At 44.2% G+C, this 20,391-nt stretch overlaps 1 protein-coding gene across 2 annotated transcripts in view; it reads left to right on the forward strand.

The window, feature by feature from the left end:
• Positions 1–1,384: 1,384 nt before the first annotated feature.
• The window catches only part of PDE6A (phosphodiesterase 6A), an 81,640-nt gene continuing 62,633 nt past the window's right edge, over positions 1,385–20,391 (forward strand). Inside the window, exons 1-5 of one of the 2 annotated variants that reach the window (XM_003782047.3) lie at positions 1,385–2,000; positions 13,545–13,697; positions 14,554–14,643; positions 15,413–15,553; positions 18,991–19,065. In XM_003782047.3, the coding sequence (XP_003782095.1) occupies positions 1,527–2,000; positions 13,545–13,697; positions 14,554–14,643; positions 15,413–15,553; positions 18,991–19,065 (933 nt within the window). In that variant the 5' untranslated portion in view covers positions 1,385–1,526. The remainder of the gene's footprint in view (positions 2,001–13,544; positions 13,698–14,553; positions 14,644–15,412; positions 15,554–18,990; positions 19,066–20,391) is intronic. The other variant, XM_003782048.2, reaches the window with a different exon arrangement.

Raw genomic sequence — 20,391 nt, forward strand, 5'->3', positions numbered from 1 at the left:
GCCACTCACTATAATCATGTACTTCACAGTGTTTACCCCGTAGAGATGCCAGGCCCTAGCAGATATATTCACGGAAGCTAAAGTAAGTTTCTGTCTTCCTAGTGTACAGGAGGGGCACTTCAGTGAGGATTCTGGTATTTCAAGATTCACTGGAGTTGATAGTATCTGGACCATTGTGTGCATTTCTGACAGACCGCCCAGGAAAGTACAGGCTGGAGCCAGAAAAAGCACATTAAAAGTGCCAAGAGAAAGATCAAGGGTTGAAAGAAAATAGATTTTTAAGGTTAACCTTCTATGGAATGGACAGAAAATACAATGTTAACTGCAGGTTATCTCTGAGTAGCAGGATTATGGGATACTTAATTGTCTTTCTTTTTTATTTGATTTTTTGTTGCATTTTTGCGTTGTTTTGTTCTTTTTTAAACTTTCTCTCTGATCTTAACTGTCTTCTTTGTGGGCAGCACCCATAGCTCAGTGGGTCGGGTGCCTGCCACACACACCAGGGCTGGCAGGTTCAAACCCAGCCCAGGCCTGCTAAAGCAACAGTGACAACTGCAACAAGAAAATAGCCGGGCATTGTGGCAGAAGCCTGTAGTCCCAGCTACTTGGAAGACAGAGGCAAGAGAATTGCTTAAGCTCAAGAGTTTGAGGTTGCTGTGAGCTGTGACGCTGTGGCACTCTACCCAGGGTGACATAGTGAGACTCTGTCTCAAAAAAAAAGAAAAATGTCTTCTTTGTGTATTTTATACAGGGAAATGTGTGCTACTTCTATAACTGAGGAAAAGCCATGACAAGCCTTTTGTTTTTGTGAGAGCCCTGAGAATGCTATCACTAGAGTCCTGTAAATCTAAAGCTGGGAAAGACTTTAGTGCGGAGACTGAAGTCAGAGGCTACAGGTGCCAGACCCACAGTGTAGATGAGGGAAGAAGGCCGAGTGGCTGTGTGAGTGGAGGGTCCACATGGACAGTGCGGGGGAATGGGACGGAATGGTGGGGTGAGGGCCAGGGGGCCAGGGAGGCTGGTGTGCACCCATCCCCCAGCCCTAGCCATTCCTGCCATGGAGGAATGTGGGCAGAGAAGCTAAACAAATCCAAACAGTAAATGCCAGGCCTACATGTCAAATGATTAAAAAAGTGACCACAGAAGGTGGAGAAAACATCTACAAATAGTAGGCTGTCCCCTGCTGTCTGTCTGCAATCTCTGCTTTGGCTCTGGGCAGAAATCTCTTCTTAGCTCTTAGTAGACCAAGGTGAAAGGAGAACTCTCACCTTATCCCAGCTGGGGCCCAGAGCATCTGGAACACACTGATCCCCATAATCCTTGTCATGAGAAATATTAATGACTTAATCTCTCAAGCTCTTTCCCACTCCTATGCAGCCATCTCAGTATAATTTACAGACCAGAACCAGAGAAGTCCAGATTGGAGCGAAACATTCAACTTGCCAGCAGACTGCAAAACTGAGTGCAAAAGGCCTCAGTGCCAGCCCCCCCCAACCCCCCAGAAATAGCCAGTGCGATCCCCAGCCATGGGTGAGGTGACAGCAGAGGAGGTGGAGAAATTCTTGGACTCAAATATTGCCTTTGCCAAACAGTACTACAATGCCCGCTACCGGGCCAAGGTCATCTCAGACCTTCTCGGGGCCAAGGAGGCAGCTGTGGACTTCAGCACTTACCACACCCCAAGCAGTGTAGAGGAGAGTGAAATCATCTTTGATCTCCTGCGGGACTTTCAGGAGAATTTGCAGACTGAGAAATGCGTCTTCAATGTCATGAAGAAGCTGTGCTTCCTCCTGCAGGCAGACCGCATGAGCCTGTTCATGTACAGGGCCCGCAACGGCATCGCCGAGCTGGCCACCCGGCTCTTCAACGTGCACAAGGATGCTGTCCTTGAGGACTGCCTGGTGATGCCGGACCAGGAGATCGTCTTCCCTCTAGACATGGGCATCGTGGGCCACGTTGCCCACTCTAAAAAGATCGCCAACGTCCCCAACACAGAAGAGGTACTCTCTTCCCCATGAAATAGAGGGTGGTGAAGCATTATCCCATGGGGTTCTGGGGTGCCTGTGGGGTGGGGAGCTGCTGGCCACCAGCACTGGCTGGTGACATCATGGTTCTTCTCTTTATTACTTTACTTATTTATTTCTGTGAACTAAAATAAAATCTTAAGGCTTCCCCCAGCAGCTGACTGACTGGACCCCCTCTTGGCCAAGGGGATCCCCTAAAACTGAGTTGCTAGCCATGAGAAAGGAGATCAGACATACCTCATCATGCTCCCCTCCCCTTCTTAGAGATGCCATCCTTTGTGACTTATTAACAGGTCCAAGACTGTGCAGGACATACCCGCAGGTCCTCAGTATACTCAATTTGGCTTGAGTCTGGGCAGGTATACTGTTTTTCGTCTCTGATTAACAGACATCTTAACTCAAGCATTCCTTTTGATGACTCCTAGTTTATTAGAGAAAGCCTAACTCTTTCAGCCAATTGTCATCTAAAGAGCATTTAAACCCACCTATGCCCTATAAGCGTCCCCCCTTGAAATGTCCCACCTTTTCAGGCCAAACCAATGTATGCTTTCCACATATTGATTATGACTTTACCTGTGATTTCTGTCTCCCTAAATATATAAAACCAAACTGTGGCCCCACAGCAGTTCACTTGCTCAAAGTTTCTTGGGGATGGCCCTAGGTCATGGTCTTCAGTATGACTCTGAATAAAACTCTTAAAATTATTTTGTAGAGTATCACTTCTTTTCCATCAACACGCCTCTTTTTTGAAAAAAAGTTTCAAACTTAACAAGAGTTTAAAATAACACAAAGAACTTGATGGGACCAGGGTAGAGTCAGGGGGAAGGGTATGGAAGAAGGAGAGGAGGCCATGTAAAGAGTTTATTAGAAGAGGGTAAGAGCAGAATGGAGTCTGACCAGGAGTCAGTTATTAGTATAGTTGGAATGTGGGTGAGAGGTGACATCTCTTTTTCTGCAGAGTGAATGATGCTATGTCAGGGACCAATCTCAGAATTACTCCCTTCTGCAAAGGTGTTAATCTCGCACCTTATCTCTAGTGTAAGCCAGAACCAGGGTAGGACATTGCTTGTTCTGATGTTTCCCAGGAACACAGGTCTTGAAGTATTTTGGGAGTGTGGGGAGAGAGCTGCTGGCATCATGTCACTTGGTCTCTGACCTGCTTTCTGTCACTAGCTGTCCTCCCAAGATGGGTGTACTCTTGTCAGGGTCGTGAGGATTTCCAGGAGTATGGGAAGCGGGTTGCTACGATCATGCAGTTTGATTTCTGGCCTACTTTCTCTCACTAGCTATCTCCCAAATAGTTGTACTCTTGTCGTGGTTGTGAGGATTTCTTCCCACAGAACTGTGTATCTTTCACCCAAATTTACTCATTATTACCATCTTGTCACCTTCGCTTTCTCTCTCCATTTTTTTAATGAGCTATTTGGGAAGAAGTTGCAGACATCATGACTTAAGTACTTAATTATATTTCTTGAACAAAGATGTTTCTTCCCTATCCACAGTACAATGATCAAATTCTGGATATGTAACACCAGTAATACATACTTATGTAACCACTAGCTAATAAACAGTTCATATTGGATGTTTTCTAGTTGTCTCAACTATGCCTGTGGAGCACTGTCTCTCAGTCTCCTTGATAATGACTGAGTTCTCAACACTTGTCCCAGAGGCCACATCAGAAGAATGAGGACAAGTGTTTGAGTAAAAGGAAGGAGGGTTTTGCTGGCAAATGAGGAGGATGGAGACTCATGTTTTAAAATGTCATCATCCTAATCATAAACAGAAACAGAGCTTTTAAAGGAAGGGTGTTTAGCTTCAGGCTATTGCTGAACTATGGTTGATTATATTGATCCATCCCATATTGAGGAAGACATGTGCATCCTGTAGCACAAAGAACAAAATTCCCCAGCATTTCCTGACCACTGACCTGAGGCACCCATGCAGGTTTTAGTTTTCCAAAAGGAGCAGAGGAGTCTTTAAAGAGACAGATTATATTTTTGCTTTTTTCCAGGCTATACTCTATTACATCCTCGAATCTGAAAGCTACTTGGTCTGTCTTTGTTTTTCATGACACTAATGTTTTTGAAGGATACCAACCAAATATTTTTCAGAAATGACCTTCCATTTGGGCTTGTCTGATATTCATGATTAGATTCAGGTCATGCATTTTTGACAGGAGTACTGCAGAGGTGGTATGTTTTTCTTCGTGTTGTACATTAGGAGGTATAATAGCAGTTGGTCTCATTCCTGGAAATGTTAATATTGATCCTTTGGTTAAGCATTTAGCTCTCTTTCCTAGAAGTCAGCCTTCCCTGGGTTGTAATAGAATGGCAGTTCTGACAAAGATCTCTTTGATCACCTGGGGGCAAATTTCCCTCTCTGGATGTTAACTTTTTTTTTTTTTTTTCGGTTTTGGGGGTTTGACCCCCCACCACAGAAACAAGGGGCAGGTGCCCCACTCCCTGGGCCATAGGCCACCCTTTTTTTTTTTTTTTTCCTGTAGAGACAGAGTCTCACTTTATTGCCCTTGGTAGAGTGCCATGGCGTCACACAGTGCACAGCAACCTCCAACTTCTGGGCCCAGGCAATTCTCCTGCCTCAGCCTCCTGAGTAGCTGAGACCACAGGCACCCACCACAACACCCAGCTATTTTTTGTTGCAGTTTGGCAGGGGCTGGGTTCAAACCTACCACCCTCAGTATATGGGGCCGGCGCCCTACCCACTGAGCCACAGGCACCACCCTGGATGTTAACATTTACAGGCTGTGTGTAATACAGTTCTCCACATCTCCCTGTACCTGGGCCAACTCCTACTCATGAAGGATGAGCTTAAAAGATCTCGACTTTCAGATCTCAATTTAAAAGTCACTTCCTGGCTGGGGCACAGTGGCTCACACCTGTAATCCCAGCACTCTGGGAGGCCAAGGCAGGTGGATTGCTTGAGCTGAGGAGTTTGAGACCAGCCGGAGCAAAAGTAAGGCCCCAACTCTAATAAAAATAAAAAGACTTGCCAGGCACAGTGGCAGGCACCTGTAGTCCCAGCTATTTGGGAGGCTAAGGAAGGAGTATTGCTTGAAACCAAGAGTTTGAGGTTGCTGTGAGCTCTGACACTACAGCACTCTACCCAGGGCAACAAAGTGAGACTAAAAATAAAAAGCTACTTCCTCAGGGAGGCCCTTCCTGATCCCCCTATATAGTCTCCTTCAAAAACCATTCATTACAATGAGATTGGGAGGCCAGGGGACATCTCTGCTTTATCCACCAGGCATTTACCCCAGGACCCGCCACACTGATTAGCATGAAGCAGGTATTCAGCCAATTCTTGGCCTGAAAGACTCACAGTCAGGCTGGGTATGGTGGCTCATGGCTATAATCTCAGCACTTCAGGAGGCTGATGCAGGAGAACTACTTGAGCTCAAGAGTTCAAGGCTTTGGTGAGTTATGATTGCACCACTGCACTCTAGCCTGGGCAACAGAGCAAGATCCTTTCTCTAAAAGAAAAGAAAAAGATCCACAATCGAGTAATTTTTTTTTTTTTTGAGACAGAGTCTCAAGCTGTCACCCTGGATAGAGTGCTATGGCGTCACAGCTCACAGCAACCTCCAACTCTTGGGCTTAAGTGATTCTCCTGCCTCAGCCTCCCAAGTAGCTGGGACTGTAGGCACCTGCCACAATGCCGAACTATTTTCTTTTATTGTTGTTGCAGTTGTCATTGTTGTTTTAGCAGGCTGGGCCAGGTTCCATTCGAACCCCCCATTCTTGGTGTATGCGGCTGGCGTCCTACCCACTGAGCTATGGGGTAATTATGCAACCATTTCTTTAGATCTGTCTTATCCAAAAGAATGTTTGCTCCATCACAGCAGGGCCTCACCAAGTCAGGAACTGTTCTAAGTCATTTCTAAGATTTAGCCCCTGGACATTTGTGACTTTATGCTCACCTTACCTCTGGCCTCGTTTAAGATTAAGGGTCTTGGCTCGGTGCCCATAGCACAGTGGTTACAGCACCAGCCACATACACTGAGGCTGGCAGGTGCAAACCCGGCCCAGGGCCTGCTAAACAACAATGACAACTGTAACAAAAAATAGCTGCGTGTTATGGCAGGTGCCTGTAGTCCCAGCTACTTGGGAGGCTGAAGCAAGAGAATAGCTTAAGCCCAAGAGTTGGAGGTTGCTGTGAGCTGTGACGCCATAGCACTTTACCGAGGGCAACATAATGAGACTCTGTCTCAAAATAAAAAAAAAGAAAAAAAGAAAGACTAAGGGTCTTAAAGTTAAAAAGAGGGGAGGAAGGGGCTTCATAGGCTATCTTACTCAACTGCTTTATTTAATAGATAAGGAAACTAAACTCAGCAGATCCTGGGCAGGGGCTCCCCTTGTTATTCAGGGGTGGGGCAATGCTCCCTGACCCAATGCACTTTTCTGAGGGCTCATCCACTGGATAGGAGTCTATTCTCCCTTCATTTCTCTCCAGACTTTCATTGTTTCCAATGCGAATTATCTCACTCATTTGACTTCATAACAATCTTACGTCTTAACCCTTCTGATCCCTGTTTCACATATAATGAAACTGAAACCCAGAAACGTTTGGTAACATACTCAGGGTGACACAGATAGAAATGGCAGACCCAGAATTTGAACCTAAGTACTCTGGCCTTGAGGTCATACTCTCACCTGCTCTGCTATCCTGTGCTCCCTACTTATCTATAAATTGAGAGCACTGCACTGGGTGTTACTTAAGAAAGGTCGTTTTGAATCATACAGCAGAGTTAAACTCTTACGCTTTGAAGTCAGATCTGGGTGTGAATTCCTGACTCTGTCCCTTTGTAAGAAAATGGGTTTGGCACACCATTTAGCCTGTTCGATTCCTAATTTATAAAACGGGAAGCATGATAGCTACCTCATGGCTTTGTTGTAAGGATTAAACAAGAGGATTGTTTCTTGTGTAGCAGTATTGTTGTCACATTGTAAGGGCAAACTCCTGCTGTTTGTCATTATGACTATGATGTTGTTGAGCATCTATTCCAAGTGATGGATGCTGTACCAGGTCTGTGTGGAATTTTAAGAAGAATCCATTCTTGCCCTTCTATAGCATTCTGTTTAGATTCTGTCTGTGGGAAGGCAGAGACGCTGAGAGTTCCTATAGCTCCTGGCGTTAAGCAGGGTTGAGGATTTAGGAAGTTTCTCTGCTTCTGAAAGATTCTAGCTTAACAGTTTGCTAGCCTTTGATAAGGGATGGAGCATTGCTTTCTGTTGAACCCTAAAAATTCACCCTAGAAGCCATGTCTGGCGTTTTCAGGAAGTTTTTAGCTCGGGTCAGTCTCCCTGGCTGATGACTCTGTTCTGGGGGTGAGGTCAGTCCAGGCCAGCCATCCTTCTGTTTTGCAAGTGTTCATTAGAAAAATCTTTTTTTTTAAGAGACAGAGCCTCACTTTGTCACCCTTGATAGAGTGCTACAGCGTCACAGCTCACAGCAACCTCCAGCTCTTGGACTTAGGCAATTCTCTTGCCTCAGCCTCCCATGTAGCTAGGATTACAGGTGCCTGCCACAATGTCTGGCTATTTTTTTGTTGCAGTTTGGCTGGAGCTGGGTTTGAACCTGCGACCCGTGGTATATGGGGCCAGTGTTCTACTCACTGAGCCACAGGCGCTGCCTCATCAGGAAAATCTTAACTCAATTCATGGCTCTGGGTAGGACTCTAGGAGTTGGATGGAGAACGAGAAAGAAGATGCTTGTGGGCCAGGGGCTGGGTGTCCCTGAACCATCACCAAGTGATACTCTTAGCCTTCAGTGCCCTCAAAAAAAATGGGAAATTTTTGCAATCACTACTGCAATTTGAAATCAAGAAGGAGGGTTTTTAGGACTGTGCTGAACCTTCTTACTCCCTCACCAATTCCCACTCATCCCGGGAATCTTTTCAGGAAGCATTGCCATGAAGATTGCTAGATAAAATATAAGATGCCAAGTTAAGCTGGAATTTTAGATCAACAAAGAATGAAATTTTAGCATAAATATGTCCCATGTAATATTTAGAATATATTTACATTAAAACATTATTTGTTATTTATTTGAAATTCAAATTTAACTGGGTATCCTGTGTGTAGTTTCTTCCTTTCTTTCTTTTTTTCTTTTTTTGAGACAGAATCTAACCCTGGTTAGAGTGCCATGGCATCATAGTGCATAGCAACCTCAAACTCTTGGACTTGAGTATACCTCTTGCCTCGCCTCCCGAATAGCTGGGACTACAGGCGCCTGCCACAAAGCCCAGATAGTTTTTCTACTTTTTAAATAGAGATGAGGTCTCACTCTTGCTCAGGCTTGTCTTAAATTTGTGAGTTCAAACAATCCACACCCCTCGGTGTCTCAGAGTACTAGGATTATAGGTGTGAGCCATTGCACCCAGCCGAATCCTGTATTTTTATTAACAAATCTGGAAACCCTACTTGCCACTCAGTATATATTTCCCCTTTCTCCTAGCAGAAAAACCTATGAAGTCTGTCTGACCCTGTCTGTGTTATTTGCTGCTGGCCCCAGCACCTAGTACAGTTCCTGGAACAGAGTGGATATTCGTTATAGTTTATTGAGTGGGTAAACAACTAAATGACAGTCCTTCCTCAGAACTTCCGGTAGCAAAGAAATCTCATTTGTGAACACTGATGCTGAGAAGTCTGTCGTGTCTAGAAACTTTCATATCTGTTATCTGCCCCTGTTCTCCTTCCCGTCCTATGCGTCCTAAGACCCAGCATGCCAGACCAGAAAAAACCTTAGAGGACCTGATCCAATGTGCTGACTTTACCAAAGGGGAAACTGAGGCTCAGAGAGGTTTCAACTACTAACAATGTACTGAGTGGTCCCTGAAGCCACTTATCAGACAAGTTCCTCCCTCTCGGGGTGCCCAGGTTATCCCCTATCCTGTAGGGGTCTGCTTCACATTATGTTTTTTTTTTATTATTTATTGTTTATTTTTCACATTATGGTTTAAATTTGGATTCATATCTTATAAGATATCCACTATGCCATGAGAACCCAATAAGAGCAACCTCATCTTACTGATCTTGGCACATTCAATGCCTGGCACAGAGCCAGTGCTCGGTAAATATGAATGAATGATTCAATTAATCATGAATCAATCAGTAAATCAATGAGTCAATCATTCAATCAATGAGTAAAGCAGTGGTGTCACTTACCAGCAAGGGAGTTGTCTATAAAATGGGGATGGTGACAGTTTCTATTTGGCAGGGTTGATATGAGAGTTAATGAGAGATTATATCAAAGTTGCCTGGCTCTGGTAAATAGTAGATCATTATCACTTTTTCTGCTTTTTTTGTTTGTTTATTTGTCTTATTTTATTATTTTTTTAACTTTATTTAATTTTTGAGATAGAGTCTCCCTCTGTCACCCTGGGTAGAGTGCCCTGACATCATAGCTCACAGTAACCTCAAACTCTTGGGCTCAAGCAATTCTCCTGCCTCAGCCTCCCAAGTAGCTGGGACTACAGGCTCCCATCACAACCCCCAACTAGTTTATCTATTTTTAGTAAAGACAGGGTCTCACTCTTGCTCAGGCTGGTCCCGAACTCATGAGCTCAAGCAATCCACCTGCCTGAGCCACCCCTCCCTGCCTGTTTGTTTTTAGAGACAGGGCCTCGCTCTGTCATCCAGGCTAGTACAGCCATAGCTGTACGGACCTGGCCAAGGCTCACTATAACCTTGAATTTCCAGGCTGAAAGGATACACCTGTCTTAGCCTCTGGATAGCTGGGACTAACACAGTATGCACTTTTTTTTTTTTTTTTTTTAAGGCTAGTCCAGTGAAGCTGTGGAGTGGAGAAGGAACAAAGAAATCTGTAACTGGTTATTTTCAATTAGTTGTAAACACCACTGCCCTCGGACCAGCCTGGGCATGTGCTCTTGCTTGAGTCAGAGATGGGATCCTTTTACGTTGCCCAGGCTCATCTGAAACTCCTAGCCTTGAGCAGATGGGGTCTTTCTATGTTGCTCAGGCTGGTCTCAAACTCCTGACCTTAAACAATCCTCCTGCCTCTGCCTCCTAAAATGTTGGGATTACTGGCCTGAGCCACTGTGCCCAGCCCAGTGAACGTTTGAAAAGAGGAATTGGGGAATCCAGGCATGAGAAGCAACATTGCATTGTGCTTTGATACCTCAAATGTTTCCCATGGCCTCCAAGGCCCTGCTGGACCTACCCCCGGCCTGCCTCTCTAACTTCCTTACTGCCCTGACTCTGCCTCTCCCTCTCCTCTGTGCTTCAGCTACAGTGATCCTTTCTGTTCTTCAGTGGGCCAAGCTCCTTCCCATCTCCTGGCCTTTGCTTTCTCTGTGGCCTCTGCTGGAACTGTGCTCCACTGTGCTGCACTTTGACTCTTCAGCTCAGCTCAGCTCAGCATTACATCTTCAAAGAAGCCTTCCTGACCACCAGGACTAGCTAAAGTGGCTTTGTCCTGCCGTCCTTTCCATCACTTTCTACGGCATCACCTGATTTATTTCCTTCAAAGCAGTTGTCACAAGCTAAAGGGAGAATGCTTAGTTCTCTGCTTGTTTTTTTACCTGTCTACCCCATTTGAACATAAGCTTCACCAGGGCAAAACATTCACTTTTCTTGTTCATTGCTGTAGCCCAAGGTCTAGAATGGTGCCTAGCCTGTAGAACTCTCTGTTAATGTTTCTGTTAATGTTAATGTTTCCTGAATGAATGAAAGACTTTGGGCTTTCCCTAGCTGGGCCTCTGATTCCTGGACTTTAATATATAAGTGGTTTGAAATGAAAGACAGAAAGTCCCCTTCTGTCTCTAATAATCTGAAGCTCTATGACATGGTTGTTTAAAACATCTTATGTGCTACAAATATAGGAATGGCAATGATTGTGTAATGCCTGTTAATCAGTAGCTAGCGAGCCCAGGAGGGAAGTTCCAGGGCTGAGAACTCAGTGGGAAAGATAACTCTGGCAGATTTAGTAACATCTGCCTCAGATGCCAGTGAGGCCCAGGTATTTTCTTTCCCTGAGAAAAGCAAACTTTGCAAAACTGAACTGACTTCATGAAATGAATGTTGGCATGACCCACCCAGGCCTGTGCTCGGGAATTCACCAGTATCCTTAGAGAATGACATAGAAAACTCTTCTTGGCTAATGCCTCTTTACAGATTTTGCTTAATCCTCAAATGCTAATTCCAGTGGAGCACTGCAGGCTTTCCTTAATTACTTTACCCTTCACCCGGTTCAGACAGCTTTACAGATAGGTAATTATGATGTTTTCTATTTATTTAATCCCACTCCAACTGTAAGAGACCCAGAGATGCAGAGCATCACACGCTGAGCTTCTGAATTGTGGGGAGAGTGTGCAGACTTAGTTTTAGAAGAGTTTTGTGAATGGCCTCTAGGAAATGCATTTCCACTCTCAGAACTGCACGAACTGCGCATGTTCTTGTGGGCCTGTGTCCCCAGCAATGCTGGCAGTCCAAAAACCTCACAGTGCTACCAGGAAAACAGAAAAGTGTATTCTTTTGAATTTAAGACAACAGTTCAGGCTCTGTCTCCTCATTCTGGCCACTTGGACTGCACTACAGATGGCTTTGGGGAAGAGTATGGGGCATGTGTTCTTTTATACTCCCAGACCCTAGTCTCAGCTACTTAGGAGGCTGAGGCAAGAGGATTGCTTGAGGTCAAAAGTTTCAGGCTGCTATGAACTAGGACAACACGGCACTCTACACAGGGTGACAAAGTGAGACTCTGTCTCAAAAAAAAAAAAAGATTATATTCCTAGACCTTTGAGCCATGACCTTATGGCCTATATTACTGTTATTGACTTATCTATGAGGCAGACTAAATCTTAGTAACCTATATCCCCAATGCTTACACATCCCCGATACTTACACATCCGGGATACAGGCCTGATACACAGTGGTGCTTCTATCAAGATTTGTGGACTGGCCAGGTATGGTAGCTCATGCCTGTAATCCCACCACTCTGGGCAGCTGAGGCAGGTGGATTTCCTGAACTCACGAGTTCAAGATCAATCTGAGCTAGAGCAAGAACCCCCATATCTAAAAAAAAGAAACAAAGCTGGGCATTGTGGTGGGCACCTGTAGTCCCAGCTATTGGGGAGTCTGCTGCAAGAGAATCACTTGAGTCAAAGTCTAAGGTTGCTGTGAGCTATGACACCATGGCACTCTACCAGGGGCAACAAAGTGAGACTCTGTCTCAAAAAAATAAAAAACAATTTGAGACTGGGGATCAGGTTTGGTGGCTCAAACCTATAACCCTAGCACTCTGGGAGGCCGAGGCAGGAGGATCCCCTGAGTTCGGGAGTTTGATACCAGCCTGAGCAAGAGCAAGACCCTGCTCTACTAAAACTAGAAAAATTAGCCAGGTGCTACTTGGGAAACTGAGGTAGGAGGATCACTTGGCCCCAAGAGTTTGAGGTTGCTGTGAGTTAAGTTTATGCCACAGCACTCTAATGTGGGCAAAAGAGTGAGAATCTATCTCAAAAAAAAAAATAGATTTGTAGAATGGAAATAGTCAGTGGGCTGGCTGTGTAGTGCTAGAACTGGATTATTTTAAAAGCTAAAAATAGGGACCAGTCACAGTGGCTCACACCTGTAATCCTAGCACTTTAGGAGTGCCACTTTGGGAGGCCAAGGTGAGTGGATTGCTTGAGCTCAGGAGTTTTGAGACCAGCCTGAGCAAGAATGAGAACCCATCTCTAAAAATAGCCAGGCATTGTGATGGACGCCTGGAGTCCCAGCTACTTGGGGGCTGAGGCAAGAGGGTCTCTTGAACCCAAGAGTTTGGGGTTGCTATGAGCTATGATGTCATAGCACTCTACCAAAAGTGTTGAATTGTTGAATTGTTTTAATTGTTTAATTGTCAGTACCTCAAGAAAGCCTTCTCTAAAGTCAAAAATAAGCTGAAAATAACAAATCCTTTTGTTCAATGATCTGGACCCAAGTCTAACCTTATTCAGGCTTCCTGAGAGGCAGCACAGCTGGGGGCAGATCCTGAAGTCATACCCACACACAGGTAACATTAACCTTCTGGAGTAACTATAACTCCCTTTCCATAAGTGGACTACTAATGGGACCTGTCTCAGAGGTTTAGGGTGGTAGTTAAAGTAAGATGACACAGGTAAGATGGCACGGCCAATGCCTGCTATTGTTGTACTCACTGAGGTCTCTTCCCCCGCTCCCCCTTAGTGCTCACGGAAATTCTATTCTGGGTTTAATTGGCAGTCCCTCAAGAAAGCCTTCTCTAAAGTCAACCCCTACACCCATCCATTCTGGGCACCCACATTGCTTTGCACACATCACCACAGCCTGCAGAGGGTTGCGTCTTAGGTCTTTTACTTCTGCTGGATTTTGGAGGCTTCCATGGCAGAAATCATGCGCTCCACTGCCCCTGCTGAAAGGGAATAAATGGGGATGTCTTCATTCCCTTGTCAGTAAGGGGTTTGGGTTGTTGTATTGTCCTTGTTCTCCATTTACCGACCCCATGCTTTTCTCTGCCTTCCCTTAGGATGAGCATTTCTGTGACTTTGTGGACATCCTCACAGAGTACCAGACCAAGAACATCCTGGCCTCCCCCATAATGAACGGGAAAGATGTGGTGGCCATCATCATGGCCGTGAATAAAGTGGAAGGACCCCACTTCACCAAGAGAGATGAAGAGGTAAGAATGCTTTAGAAATGCAAGCTAGCCCTGCCAGCACATCCTCCTAGCTCATGAAGTCCCCTGAACCTTGCTGATTGGTATGGCCTCAGTTTCTCCTTCTGTGAGACAGGGAGGCAGGACAAAACAATGTAACCATTGGGCTTTGGGCTTGGTGCCTGTAGCTCAAGAGGCTAAGGTGCCAGCCAATACATCAGAGCTGGTGGGTTCGAATCCAGCCCAGGCCTGCCAAACAACAATGATGGTTGCAACCAAAAAAAAAAAAAAAAATAGTTGGGCGTTGTGGTGGGTGCCTGTAGTTCCAGCTACTTGGGAGGTCGAGGCAAGAGGATCGTTTAAGCCCAGGTGCTGGAGGTTGCTGTGAGCTGTGATGCTACGGGACTCTACCTAGGGCAATAGCTTGAGGCTCTATCTAAAAAAAAAGACATTGGACTTTGAAGTGGAATGGAGGGATCACTGTTCTGGCTCTGCCAATATCTAGCTGTTTGACTTGGGCAAGTTACTTAAGTTCTCTGAACCTCGATTTTCTTATTTGCAAAATGGGGATAATTTTTCAGAATCTACTTCATAGGGTATTTGTGATGATCAGATAAAATTAATAAACAATCTACCCCAGTCAAACTCAAGGAACAGTAGCTATATTTTATTAATACATCCCTATCAACTTTGATATTCTACATTCTGTGGGTTTTACATTCATTATGCAACATTTTATAAGTCTGCATTCTCGGATCCATCTGTCCAAATTCCTTCTGATGAAGCTCCCAAAATATCCAGACGTTTGCTGGTAGTAGAAGTGGCCAGAAGAGATCATCCTGCTTCTCATCTTCTTCCCCTTATACTGCTTGATTTTTAGGTTCTTCTCAAGTACCTCAACTTTGTAAATCTAGTCATGAAGGTGTACCACCTGAGTTACCTGCACAACTGTGAGACTCGACGTGGCCAGGTAAGGGGCTTATAGGAGTTGACTAGACATGGCCTTCTTCTGAAGCACCAATATGGGCAGACAGTGTGGATTAGAATCCTTGCTCAGCCATTGATTCGCTCTAAGACACTGAGCAAGTCACTAACTCTCTCTATGCTTTGGTCTCCCTATTTAAAAAATGAGGACAGGCCAGGTGCAGTGGCTCATGCCTGTAATCCCAGCACTCTGGGAGACCCAGGTGGGTGGATTGGCTGAGCAAGAAGTAGACCTCGTCTCTAAAAATAGCTGGGTGTTGTGATGGGCGCCTGTCCAAGCAACTTGGGAGACTGAGGCAGGAGGATCACTTGAGCCCAAGAGTTTGAGGTTGCTGTGAGCGATGATGCCACAGCACTCTACTGAGGGTGACAAAGTGAGATTCTGTCTCAAAAAAGAAAAAGAAAAATGAGAACAATTATGGTGCTACCCTCAAAAGAGTGCCACAATAGTAAATGAGATAATGAGGTAGGGCACTGGTGCTCTGCAGTGTCTGATGTTATTTTTATTGACAACTTGAGAGATGAAAGAAATGGACAGTTAGACCCATTGTAAGCTAGCCAGTCAATTCACCTCTCTAAGCCTCAGTTTCTTCATCTATAAAATGGGTATAATTATCCTGTCTATTCTGCTGGGTTATGATAAGGGTTACATAAAATAAACTCTAGAGAACTTTATAGAATTGTTTATTCTCTAGTTAAGTGAGCTGCTGCTTTGTGCCTCAAAACCTTTGAATATGTTTTTGTTGTTTCTTCAGATACTGCTGTGGTCTGGGAGCAAAGTCTTTGAAGAACTTACAGACATTGAGAGACAGTTCCACAAAGCCCTGTACACAGTCCGTGCCTTTCTCAACTGTGACAGATATTCTGTGGGTCTCTTAGATATGACCAAGCAGAAGGTGAGGAAACTTCAGGAACAGACATTCCTAAGAGAGGGTTAAATAGGCACCAGGAAATGCATTCATTTGCACAAGGAAGAAGCTGGGTGAATTTAGATGGCTATAAAAAGTTTTAAATAGGCCTTTATTGAAGAGAAGAGTGTAAGCCTTTGAATGGAAAAAGTGGATGTGGGGCACAGATGAGAAAAACCAACATGGATTTTCTCCAATCAATTTGAAAAACAATGTAGCATTCATAAGAAGAAGGCTGATGAGATGGTAAGGAAGTTTCCTTACAGGCTGAAAGTCCAGAAGAAAGTTGCTAACTTTAGGAATTCCCAAAAAATGTACAGAAACTTGGGTGCAAACTTTTGTTATGATTTTTCTAGCCCAGGGCTCACCTAGGTACTTGAAGTGGAGGCAGATGCTGAGATATGATCCCTCACATACTCAGGGGCGAGATTTGTAGCCGATTTGGTAGCTAAGGAGGCAGAGTTCAGTGTGGCTCCCAGCCATGTTGTTCAGCCATGTGTTCCCAAACTGACTGTCCTGTTCTTCTTTCTTTATCTCTCTGCCTTGTGAGGCTGACCATTTCCTGCCTTAGAGCAGGGTTTCAGAATGAAGTTCATCATCCCCTCTCCTGAAGACCCAAGGATTCTCTGTCAGTTTCATTTTGTATGCCTTGTCATGCTGGGCGTGGTGCCTAGACTAGTATAGACCCTCCAAATATTGCATTGAATCAACAAATGAATCGCAGGATCTGGTGTTTGAAAAGACCTTAGAATCTTAGACCTAGTCCAGAGGCAGTTCACTAGAATCTTCTGAGGGGCTGATAGATAACTATGAGGCCATTTATTCTGACAGTCTGCCATTTTTACTTAATGTTTTATTTTTTTAATTAACTAATTAATTATTTATTTTTTGAGACAGAGTCTCACTCTGTTACCCTAGATAGAATGGCATGGTGTCAGCCTAGCTCACAGCAACCTCAAACTCCTGGGCTCAAGCAACCTTCCTTCTTCAGCCAGCTTCCTGAGTAGCACAGGAAATTACCATAATACCCAGCTAATTTTTTCTATTTTTCGTAGAGATGGGGGAGGGGGGTCTTGCTCTTGCTTAGAGTGATCTTGAACTCTTGAGCCTAAGACAGCCTTCCTGGCGGGGCTGTGGCTCATGCTGTAACCCTAGCACTCTGGGAGGCCGAGGTGGGTGGATTGCCTGAGCTCACAGGTTCAAGACCAGCCTAAGCATGAGCGAGACCCCGTCTCTAAAAATAGGTAGGCATTGTGGAGGGTGTCTGTAGTCCCAGCTACTTGGGAGGCTGAGGCAAGAGGATTACTTCAGCCCAAGAGTTTGAGGTTGCTGTGAGCTGTGATGCTGCAGCACTGTACGAGAGGTGACAAAGTGAGACTCTGTCTCAAAAAAAAAAGACATCCTTCCACCTCAACCTCGCAGAGTGTTAGTATTACAGGTGTGAGCACCACCCCCAGCCTACTTAATATTTTATAAACAGCTTTTTATGTCAGTACGCATTGATTCTTTTTAATAAGGCTTTATGTTGAAACTTAACATAGACACAAAAAGGAACACCAATTATGGTCGCTAATTATAGGCACATAATAGTTCAATGAATTATCACAGAGTGAACATGCCCCTGTAACCACCACCAAAATAAAGAAGTAGGACATGACCACAACCTCAGCAGCCCCCTTCAAGCCCCCTTAGCCCCCTTTTCAGTGCCTCCCGCAGCCTCCTCCCTGAAGGTACACACATCAGACCTTTAGCACCATATTAACTTTATCTAATTTTGAGGTTCATGTGAATGGAGTGATCTAACTCACACATTTTTATGTTTGGTTTAATCTGCTCAACATTTTGCTTGTAAGACTTATCCTTACTGTTCCATGTAACATTAGCTGGTTCATTTTCTTCCTGCATAATATTCCAAATATGTGAGTAATACACAATGTATCTATCCATTTCTACTGTTGATGGACACTTGAGTGTTCAGATTTGGGCTAGGATGAACGTTGACGTTATGAACATTCTAGTACACATTTAGTACACAGTTGTACCCATTTCTGCTAGGTATTTACCTGGGAGTAGAATTTCTGGTAGACATTACCTATCTGATTTTCAACATGATTATACCATTTTATACTCTCTTTAGCAGTTACATAAAGGTTTCTTCACCAATACTTGGTATTAACAGTCACTAACTTTAGCCATCCTGAAGGTTATCTCTTTTGGTATTCCCCTGATAACTGTGAGCCTGAATAGTTTTTCCTATGTTTATTGGTCTTTTGGACAACTTCTTTTATAAAGTGACTGTTCAAGTCTTTTCCTCATTTTTAAAAATTGTATTTTTTTTTTTTAACCTTACCAACTTATAGAAGTTCTTTAAAAATTCTGGACTCTTTTGAATACATGTATGGTAAATACGGTTATGCACTGCATAACATTATATTTTGGTCAGTAATAGACTGTATATATGTAACGTGCAATAGTGGTCCCATTAAATTATAATGCAGTTGAAAAATCCCCTTGTCTAGGGACATAGTAGCCATAGGGCAATGCATTGCCCTCATGTCTGTGATGATGGCGGTGTGAACAAACCTGCTGTGTAGTCGATCATGTAAAAGGACAGCAGTGCAGTCCCATAGTGCATAAAACTTGACACTCCCCAATATCTAGGACTCCAAGCTCCTGCCACAATGCCCGGCTAGTTTTTTCTATAAACACAGGGTTTCACTCTTGCTCAGAATGGTCTCAAACTCCTGAGCTCGGGAGATCCACCCACCTCGGCTTCCCAGAGTGCTAGGATTACAGATGTGAGCCATCGTGCCGGCTGCTTAGCATGTTCTTAAGGTAAATTTAATAGCCTATTTTCCCTCTCATGTTTCACAACACTGAGGGTGCCCCCAATTCACCTCCCATGTTTTGGGCAAATGACTAGACAGGCCCAGTTCATCAATATTTTGAAGGGTAAGGCCAGATGCAGAGGCTCATGCCTGTAATCCTAGCACTCTGGAAGGGTGAGGCAGGTGGATTGCCTGAGCTCAGGAATTTCAGACTAACCTGAGTAACAGTGACACCTCATCTCTAAAAATAGCTAGGCATTGTGGTGGGCACCTGTAGTCCCAGCTACTTGGGAGGCTGAGTCAAGAGAATCACTTGAGACCAAGAGTTTGAGGTTGCTGTGAGCTATGAGGCCACAGCACTTTACCAAAGGCAATAAAGTGAGACTCTGTCTCAAAACAAATTTTTTTTGAAGGGCAGACATGATCATCATCTAAGTGTAGTGAATCTCACAGCCTTTCCAAACTTAGCTTTCACAGAACTCTTCCCACTTCCCAAATTTCAGAATAAATGACTCATATAGGTAGGACTTCTTTTCTTAATCTCCTTTTCTTAATCCATTTTCAAAACATGTAATTATTGTTGTTTTGCACTCCTAGGAATTTTTTGATGTCTGGCCAGTTCTGATGGGTGAGGCTCCACCATACTCTGGTCCCAGGACTCCAGATGGAAGGGTAGGTCTTTCTCTAACCTCTGTAATATGATAAAATGTTCAATAAATTCAAATACAAGACATAGTAGGCCCTGCTGAAGACCATTTCTTTATCACATAAGTATTTATCTTCTTTGGGTAGAGTTGTCTCCCTTGCAGTTAGAATAATTCCTTATAATTACCAAACCCTATCACTTGCAAAGTAAGATCTTTCCTTCCCTTCCCCTATTCCTCCCTCCCTCATTTTCTCCCTCCCTCCCTCTCTCTTTCTCTCTTTCTCTTTTTCTTTCTTTCTTTCTCTCTCTTTCTCTCTTTTCTTCTTCTAACCACTATAGCAAAGTGTGAAGTCTGGTGAGGTATTCAAAGCAGGAATAAATATCCTAATTCTATAGATGAAGAAAGAGCCCCAGAGAGGTCAAGCAACTTGCTCAAGGATTTGCCTAGCAGGAATTCAGAATTATATAGTATAGACGATATAAGCTAGAGAAAATCTTTGTATCTAGTCTACAATGTACAAATTGGTACTGCTAGATACATGCTTGGCTGCATAGGTTTCTATGTTTTTCTTTTTTGTTTGTACTTTACTATTTTTTGCATTGGTGGTTAACACTTAAAAAATAAAAGTATTTCCCATAAATATCTGAATTCTCTATTTCTTTTGAAAAGCGAATGATTAGTGAAAAGTGGACCCACAGGCCAAGTAATAAGAGCCAGAGTTAGAGCCTGACATTTTTCTGGCTGTCCTGGAGTTGGAAATGACCAGAGTTGAGGTTTTTTTTTTCCTTTCAGTGTAACAAAGGGAAATTTTATTTAGGAAGAACAAAGAGAAAGTTCAGATCACTTCCAAAGAGAGCTGGAAGGGGTCCCTATGCTCATGAAGGAGCATAGCCCAGAGAGAGACCACATTTGGGTTGCTGACGTCGGGTCTCATCCAGCTGCCTCACTTTAAAGATGAGGAGTAATGACCTCTGTGATGCTGAAGTATGGGGGGGGTGTGGATATGGTGCTCTGTAGAACCTGCAGAATGACTGAGAGACACTGGCTGAGCCCTCACAGAATAAGCGAGGGTTAAGGGTGGGAGTTTTTAATCCAAGGCTTCTCACCATCTGGGGGAAGCAATATGCAGTTTCTCCTGGGAGACCAGATTCCAAAATCAAGGGCTTAGCGTGTATGCATGTGTGAGAATGCTAAGACTTTAATTCGTGTTCATTGAAACTCTGTTCAAGGGCGGTGCCTATGGCCCAGTGGGCAGGATGCTGGCCCCATATACTGAGGGTGGCAGGTTCAAACCCAGCCCTAGCCAAACTGCAACAACAACAAAAAATAGCCAGGCATTGTGGCAGGTGCC

This window comes from Otolemur garnettii, unplaced genomic scaffold (assembly GCF_000181295.1).
Source record: "Otolemur garnettii isolate 467f Iridium unplaced genomic scaffold, OtoGar3 scaffold00003, whole genome shotgun sequence".
In the NCBI taxonomy this organism is placed as follows: domain Eukaryota; kingdom Metazoa; phylum Chordata; class Mammalia; order Primates; family Galagidae; genus Otolemur; species Otolemur garnettii.